General features: G+C 46.9%; 1 protein-coding gene across 1 annotated transcript; it reads right to left on the bottom strand.

Annotated features, from left to right (window-relative positions):
* Nucleotides 1-6166: 6166 nt before the first annotated feature.
* On the bottom strand, nucleotides 6167-7676 carry LOC127341039 (E3 ubiquitin-protein ligase SINA-like 7). The gene is made up of 2 exons (XM_051366807.2): nucleotides 7340-7676; nucleotides 6167-7173 (listed from the first exon to the last, which is right to left on the bottom strand). The coding sequence occupies exons 1-2, from the start codon at nucleotides 7538-7540 to the stop codon at nucleotides 6448-6450; spliced, it is 927 nt and encodes a 308-aa protein (XP_051222767.1). The 5' UTR covers nucleotides 7541-7676; the 3' UTR covers nucleotides 6167-6447.
* Between the last annotated feature and the right edge of the window lie 635 nt (nucleotides 7677-8311).

Here is an 8311-nt window from a genome sequence, read left to right as displayed (position 1 = left end):
CGCCATCACCGCCAACGCCTCTCCATCGACCAGCCATGTTTCCCCCATCCATGAGTGAGTAATTCCCCCGCTGTAGGCCGAAGGGGATGGTAGGGATTGGATGAGATTGGTCATGTAATAGCATAAGATTGTTAGGGCATAGTGCCTAGTGTCCGTAATTGGTACTTTGATGATATTGTTGCAACTTGTTATGCTTAATGCTTGTCACTAGGGCCCGAGTGCCATGATCTCAGATCTAAACATGTTATTGTTTCATCATGATATTCATTGTTTTATGATCTTACCTGCAAGTTGTATACACATGTCGCTGTCCGGAACCAATGGCCCCGAAGTGACAGAAATCGGGACAACCGGAGGGAATGGTAGCGATGTGAGGATCACATGTGTTCACGGAGTGTTAATGCTTTGCTCCGGTACTCTATTAAAAGGAGTACCTTAATATCCAGTAGTTTCCCTTGAGGCCCGACTGCCACCGGCTGGTAGGACAAAAGATGTTGTGCAAGTTTCTCATTGCGAGCACGCACGACTATATATGGAACACATGCCTATTGATTGCTTAGTACTTGGATACCGTTTTATTATTATCTGCAAATGCCCTGCTATGATTGTTACATGAGTTTCTCTCATCCATGCAACGCCCGTTCATCCTTCCCCGTGCCTACAGTATTTTAATCCTGCTGTTTACTAAAATCACTACTGCTGTCTTTGTTACTCTGCTGCTGTTATTTCACTATCACTTTGCTATAAAACTGTTACTACTGATAAACTCTTGCGAGCAAGTCTGTTTCCAGGTGCAGCTGAATTGACAACTCCGATGTTAAGGCTTTCAAGTATTCTTTGTCTCCCCTTGTGTCGAATCAATAAATTGGGTTTTACTTCCCTCGAAGACTGTTGCGATCCCCTATACTTGTGGGTCATCAGCGGCCTCGGGCGGCTATTTCCGTGGCGCGTCGCGCCGGCTACCTTGGCAAGGGCTGCGGTGGCCGGTTGATGGTTCGGCGATGCGGCCGGCGGCGGGGCTGATCCCGAAGGCTGCGGATCTAGCTTCCTCGGTGGCGTGGCCGTGCCTGGTTGTTGCCATTGAGTCCTCTACGCCCCCTCCTTCCGGCGGCTCACGTTGGTGGCTTCTTCGGTATTCGAGGTGGCGGCGGATGACTTGTCGACGGGTTTGTGGTCGGTGGCGGCGTCCTCTTCCGCGGTTGAGGTCGACCGGCGGGCGGCGGCGAGGGGGCCTGCAGTTCTGCCTAATAAAGGTGGCAGTCCTAGGGTTTCTCTCGCGCCAAGTGAAGATCGTCGGAAGCTTCTTCCCACCGAGCTGGCTGGATTGTCGTGTTCTGGAAGGTCTTGCCGGCGAAATTCATTGTGCGATCAATGCCTGAAGATTGCTGAATTGAGCGTTTTCGTTCGGGCGCACCCATATTTTTTATCTGACCGTTTGGTTTCAGAGGGAGCGCTTCGAAGCTCTACTGGCTTTTAATATCATGGAGCTTGTTTTCTTTCCATGGTGCTGGCGGAGAAGGTCATGAAAGCTAAGATCGGTGGAAGAGTAATGGTGGTCGGATCATGGTGGTGAGATGGAATTGGCTTAGAGATTGGTGACTTCAAACGGCGGATTGTATGTGGGGGCGACTGCACATGAGAATTTCAGAGTTCTATCTTTCAGGGTGAAAATCCAAGGTCTGACTTTAATTGGTTATGGCAATGTTCTTGTTGAAGACATTGTTTTGAGAGGGAGGACTTTCTTCAGGGAGAAAATCTAAGATCTATGATCGAGCGACGACAGCGTTTGTGCAATGTTTCCTTCTTGGAGGCGTCGTTTATGGAGAAGCTGATCTTCTGGTGTTTTCTTGGTGGTGTAACTATTGTTGTTTCAAGTTTATCGATCTCTGTAGCGGGACTTTTTTTCCGTAATTCTTTTTTTTGTGTGCATCCTTTATGTCATTAGGGCATGATGTTGTTGCAGATGCTAGGTGAAATTTGTATCTCCGCAATATTAATATATGCTCTTTATCGAAAAAAGGAAGCGGTGGACACCAATGCCGGTAAGCTTGTATCTTGGGAACTTAAGAAAAAACTTTCATTGGGGGCAGAGCATCCCACCTAAATTTCATTAATTCTGAAATGTTTAGGCGATTGAATAACATGCCGAAAGGTGGTCACGCCACAGAAGGGCGCCTCCTTTTGGGACTGAATTTTAAACTGGTACAGCCTATCTTGGGAACTAATAAACTCTCTGCTTGATATATATTTTTCTGACTACCCTTCTCGTCACAGAACTGTGCTACTAGCTGGAGGAGGAGGGTTCAAGCGCGGCAAGCCCTGCAAGATGGAGCTCGAGTGACATGCAATGCCCTTTGGCCGGGTATCCCAGCTCTTCCGTTTTGGAGAGGCCTTATGCGTGTGAAGCAAGATATCTTTAGTAGAGGATATTTTTAAAACGAAATGTGCGTTTTTTGGGAGGATGTTTGGATGGGGATTTGCATTTAATACAACAGTATCTTTCTCTTTACAATATTGTGCATCATAAAAATGTTTTGGTCTGCACTGTATTTGCTAGGGCGCATCTTAATATTTCTCTTCAAAGGAGTCTAAATGATACCAAGTGCCGTGAATGACTGCATTTATGTCACAGGCTAATTTTAGTCAATCTATCTACTGAGTTTGATAAGTTTGTTTGTTTTACAATTAAGTCTATGTATCTCGATTTAATGAATGATCATACTAGATTTCTCCGTAAATGCTTAAGGAAATTGAAGATTACATTGAAAATTAAAAAAAATGTGGTTCCTTATCAATAAAGTGTTGTTAACTAAGGATAATTGGGCTAAAAGGAAGTGAAATTGTTGTAAAAAATGTTATTTTTGTGATTCTACTGAAACTTTTAACCACTTGTTCCTTACTTGCCCTTTTGCAAAACTCATATGGAGTATTATCTATCTTCCTTTTAATTTACCGCACCCATCTAATATTACTAATATGTTCAGTAATTGATTAAATAGAATGCGGAGGATTGATAAAGATAGAATTCGTATTAGCGTTTCTGCTCTTTGTTGGTCCATTTGAAGAACTAGAAATGATATTGTTTTTAACAAACAAAATGGCACTAATTTTCTGTAGTTTATCCGGCGCCCATTGGGTCCATCTTTGGGTCTTACTTCTCCTGGACCATCACCGGGAGGATATGCTTACTGGTTGCAACCGAATGCTGATGGTTGCTCAAGATTTTTTTCCAAGCTACTGAATGGTGTCATATTAATAGACTAGGAAATGGATAGTCGATTTTTGTGCCTTATTTTCTCTTGGTTGATTCATGTTACAACCTTATCTGATCATTGATTGTAAACTCTGAATATATTTTTACCCGTACTTTGAAATAAATGAGAAGTCATATGCATCAATTGATTGCAGAGGCTGGGACTAGGTCTCCATTTCAAAAAAAAAAAAATCCCAGCTCCTACCGATGGGAAGATGATACTGAACCACGTGCGTGAAGACCCCACCTGAGTGGAAGTTCTGAAGCGCGAGTCGGCTGTCAGCTGAGTGCCAGAAGACATTAGTATTGGCCTTCTCCATTTATAAGGAATTTGCTTTTAAAGACGTCAGCTCCGGCTTCTCATTTATCCATGTTTCTAATATCCCCCAAGCTGATGAACGAAGCACGGACACATGCCGAGGCTGTTATCGATAACATAGTCCTGGTGGGAAACAATTAGGAGTAGATGTGTCAAACTGAAGAAGATACTTAACAGAAACTGAGTAGAACTGAGTAAATGTGAGAAACTGAGTAGAAGTGAGTAAATGTGTGATGGTTGCTCGCATTGCACTGTCTACTCGGAAATTACATTCGCACTTGTCTTGTACCATGTGGGTATATTGTACCATGTATATTATCACTGGCGGAGCTATGCACACATCAAGGAGGGTGCAGCAGCGCATAGCTCCGCGAATTTTTTTGATAAAAAGTATATATTAATATCGTGAAGATATCAATTACATTCAGCCTATGCAACAACATCATGCCCTAATGGCATAAAAGATACACATAGCCAAAAAAAAGAGAAAAAAATACAAAAATAAAAGTCCCGTTACAGAGATCCATAACCTGAAACAGCAACACTGACACCACCAAGACAACACCAGAAGATCAGCTTCTCCATAAACGACGCCTTCAAGAAGAAAACAGTGCACAAACGCTGTCGTCGCCCGATCATAGATCTTAGGTTTTCACCCTGAAGAAAGTTCTCACTCTCAAAATAATGTCTTCAACAAGAATATTGCCAGGCACAACCAATTAAGGCCAGACCTTGGATTTTCACCCTGAAAGATAAGACTCTAGACTTCTCCTGTGCACCCACATACCATTTGTTGTTTCAAGTCACGAAGCACCTAGCCAATTCCACCTCACTCCAAGATCCGACCACCATTGCTATTCCACCGATCTTGGCTTGATGACCTTCTCCGCTAGCACCATGGAAAGAAAACAACTCCATGATATTAACAGCCAGCAGAGCTTCGAAGCGCAACCTCTGAAACCAAACGGCCAGATAAAAAAACATGGTTGCGCACGACCGAAACCACCCAATTAAGCAATCTCCAGGCATTATTCACACAATGAATTTCGCCAGCAGGACCTTCCGGAACACGACAATCCACCCAAACTGGAGGGAACAAGCATCTGGCAGATCTTCAACTTAGTATGAGAAGAATCCGAGGACCGCCGCTTTTATTCAGATCGGACCCCAACGGTGCCGACCATCCCGGGACGGCCAAGGCAAAGGCGGATATTAGGTGAAGCCCTCGCCAGCAGCGCCCTACAGCCAGCAGCCGACCCTCCACCGTCGGCAGCCAACACCGCGGAGAGAACAAGGGTTGAACCGATCTAGGGTTAGTACCCCACCGGCCCAACCCCCTGGACCTCTGCCTCCGGCACATCGCGCCGCCAGTGTCCACCACCACCACCACCACCACCCTGACCCGGGACTCCACCCGGATTGCGTCGCCACGGACACGCCGCCCGCCGCCGCCCCAGCAGCTCGTACAACCGACCATGGCTACCACCATCCCCAAACCACCGCTTGGTGGCTGGGCCCGCTGCCACCACGGTCGGGGCTGCTGGCAGTGGTGGCAAGGAGGGCTGGCGCGGTCGGTGGGAGTGGCAGCGCGAGGGAGGGTCGCCCCTGGAACCGCCCTGGGGAGCGGCCCGAGGGTTTGCTTCGTTTTTTCAGAGGCTGCTTTTTTAAAATGGGGAGAATTTCACTTCCCGACCTCTGCACCAACCAGGAATGCACACATCCATTTGACATGAGTACTAAGATTTTTTAATCTTGATTAAGATTAAAGCATAGTCCTCAAGATAAATTGCATGAACTACTCTTACAAACAGCTGAGGAGCCTTTTTCTTCCTAGAGAATAAATGTAAGTTTGATACTGTAGGAAAATGCCAAGCATATTTATGTTGCATACATTGTAGGTGATTGCTGGTTGAACTACTCTTGATTTCACGCTGCTTCAAGTTAAATGTCACAAAATATTTTGAGCTTGTTTTTTTATACACATTATCAAGTGTATTTTCATATACATGGAAAATGCATGCATAGTTTGGGATTTGAGATTTCCATCTTTTGTGGCAGATGGAGATGTAGAGTATAGAGTACAATTTGTAGCACAGCTGGATATGATATTGTGAGAAAAATGTATTGTGTGGTACTTGGTATTATATTGTAGTTGGTTGCAACTATCAAGGTGCATAACATTCTTTTACGAAGATGGTCATTTACGCTACTTAGATGAAGCTCTGAACTTGAAGAGACATAGCAGGCTGACACTGTTGCCCACACTATCCTCACTTGAGCAAAAAGCATAATCTGAACAACTTGACACGTTTGTGAGAAAAAAAAACGCCTTGACAATTTAATTCTTTCTCCGTTGCCATCTTTTGTTTGAACTTGAAGATCTTGTGAGAGCATCATGCATGTCTAGGTTGCTCACACGAAAAGAATGCAAGAAATGGAAAGTTGATGTTAGTTTTCGTAAAGAGTACTAGTTTACAAAAGATCCTTTTCATGTGACCAAACAACTGAAGTATCTGCTAGAACAAAATGGTCAGATGAATATATACTTCACTCTGCATACTCTGGTGTACTTAGGCTATAGAAAACGGAATAAATTGTACAGCAGGTTCTTCCAATTAATTTCACTCGGATCAAATACAAACAAGCAGTTGCATTACTGATTGGTACTACAATATTTGTCCAGAAGAAAGAGTGAAGAACCTCGCGCGTACTGAACCAAACTAAATCAATCATCCATCCATCCATAGCTGAATTAATCCCTTGCATAGCTGCATTACTAGTGAACTGAACAATCTTTTGCCAGAACAGAGTAACCCATCTAGCTTAACAAGCCTCCAGAAGTCAGTCTAATCATCCAGAAGTTCAAACTGAGACTTCACTGCATCCTCCCTGGTGTCCTCGCTCGCGGTGTTGCAGACTTGTTGTTGGCGGCGGAGGCAGGTCGGAGCTGATCAATGCGGACGCTGAGCGGGAGCACGTCGCCGGAGAGCAGCTCCTGGGGCACGGCCAAGAACATCCCCTGGCCCGGCGCTGGCATGCCGCCGGTGAGCGCGCTGCTGCCGACCGTGGAGGTCATGAGGACCAGCTTGTCCTTGTCGTCGCCCGGAAGCTCCACGGAGAGCTTGCACCAGAACTGGGGCGCTGGGGCGGCGTCGGCCCTGACGCACACCAGCGACACGGCGGTGGCCGCGCCGAGCGCGCCCAGGGACACGAGGAAGACGCTCCTGTCCTCCTCCCCGACGAGGACGTGCCAGCGCTGGGACAGGGCGAAGTTGAGGTTCCAGGACCGGCCGTAGCGGACAGTGACGGCGAGGCGCGAGTGGGCGGCGGCGAAATGGTCCAGGAGCATGCCGCGCGAGCCGACGAAGGGGCAGCCGGAGTCCGGGCAGGAGCACGGCGCGCACTGGCACTCGCCGCGCTGGTGGTCCGCGACGGCGTGGTAGACGACGTACCGGTCGCAGCCGAACGCCCTGTAGGGGCAGGGCACCTTGGCGGCGGCGACGACGGCGTCCAGCTCGGCGCAGTGAGTGACGGCGCGGCTGCAGATGCCGCCGTGGCCGGCGCGGCAGCAGAAGCACACGATGTGCCCGGCGGCCTCGCACTGCGACAGAAAGTCACATGGCCGTGCGACAGAAAGTCAGATTCTCTTTAGAAAAAAAAAACCCCATCTTCCATGGCCGTGGCCGGCAAGAACAAAGCTTGAAGAGGGTTTTTCTTTTCTTTCTTTCTCATGATTGCAACCAAATTCGTGATGTCGGCGGACAAACCTTGAAGACAGGAGGTCTGAGGGGGAGGAGGCATGTCTGGCAGTGGAGCAGCGCGGCGTCCATCCTGATGTCCATCTGCGGCGGCTCCGGCATGGCATCCACCGCCACCAGTGCACTCCCTCCGTCCTGCATCACCTCTCCTTCCTCTAGCTTCACCTCTGCCTCTGTCACGTTCCTACAGCTGTGATCCCCGAGCTCCATTGCTCGGGGTAGGGGAGATATCAATTTACCGAAGAGGACGGAGAGGCAGCTTTTTTGGATGTGAAAAATAATGGGAGTGGGGGAAGGAACGCCAAAGAGGAAGGAGGGCCAGCGGAGGATAGCCAAAAATGGAAAAAGGCCAGGCAATATTATGTGGGTGTGCAGATATAAAACGCACAGTCTTAATTATCCCTCACAACACTATTGTAAGCGTGTATATTTCCTACGATAGAGAAAGATAAAGGCGTCAGACACGATGATTTGAGACGTACTTGACAACAGGGCCGGAAAAAAAACTGTATAAAAAAGATGTCATTCCTAGCCGTGTTCCTCAAATAGGATCCGGATGCATGCATTTTAATTGAGGTGACCACCCTATGTGAAAAGTAGGTGAGAGAAAATGTAAAAAAAGAAAATGACATTGGAAGGACTAGGGGCTGCATGCATGCATCCGGACGCTGTTTTTGTGTTCAGCGCCCCGGTAGAAACTCTATACATATAGTCTCTACCGGAGATGCCACACACAAAATGCAGCGCTGTTTAACTTTGGACAACGTGACTGGAAAGCATTTTTCTCCATTTTCTTATCATGGTCCCTGAAACGTCGTTTGGGACGCGACAGGAGATGCTCTAATTGTTGCTTATCTCATTGCAAAATACACAGGTGTACAAATTTTCAAAAGAAAAGCTCACCCCACGAGCTCACAACTAATATCCACCTATATATAAGTCAATGTTAATTTTACAAATCTATTCAATTTTTTCATCGTG

This window comes from Lolium perenne, chromosome 3 (genome assembly GCF_019359855.2).
Source record: "Lolium perenne isolate Kyuss_39 chromosome 3, Kyuss_2.0, whole genome shotgun sequence".
NCBI lineage: Eukaryota > Viridiplantae > Streptophyta > Magnoliopsida > Poales > Poaceae > Lolium > Lolium perenne.
The sequence above is the reverse complement of the archived record's forward strand: the minus strand, read 5'-3'. Positions and strand labels throughout refer to the sequence as shown.

What these genes read in the sequence shown, in the direction of transcription:
- LOC127341039 (XM_051366807.2), bottom strand. Translation starts at nt 7,540, where the DNA reads ATGGAGCTCGGGGATCACAGCTGTAGGAACGTGACAGAGGCAGAGGTG. An exon ending in TCAGACCTCCTGTCTTCAAG is followed by an intron (nt 7,174 to 7,339) that starts GTTTGTCCGCCG and finishes TTTCTGTCGCAG; the next exon opens with TGCGAGGCCGCCGGGCACAT.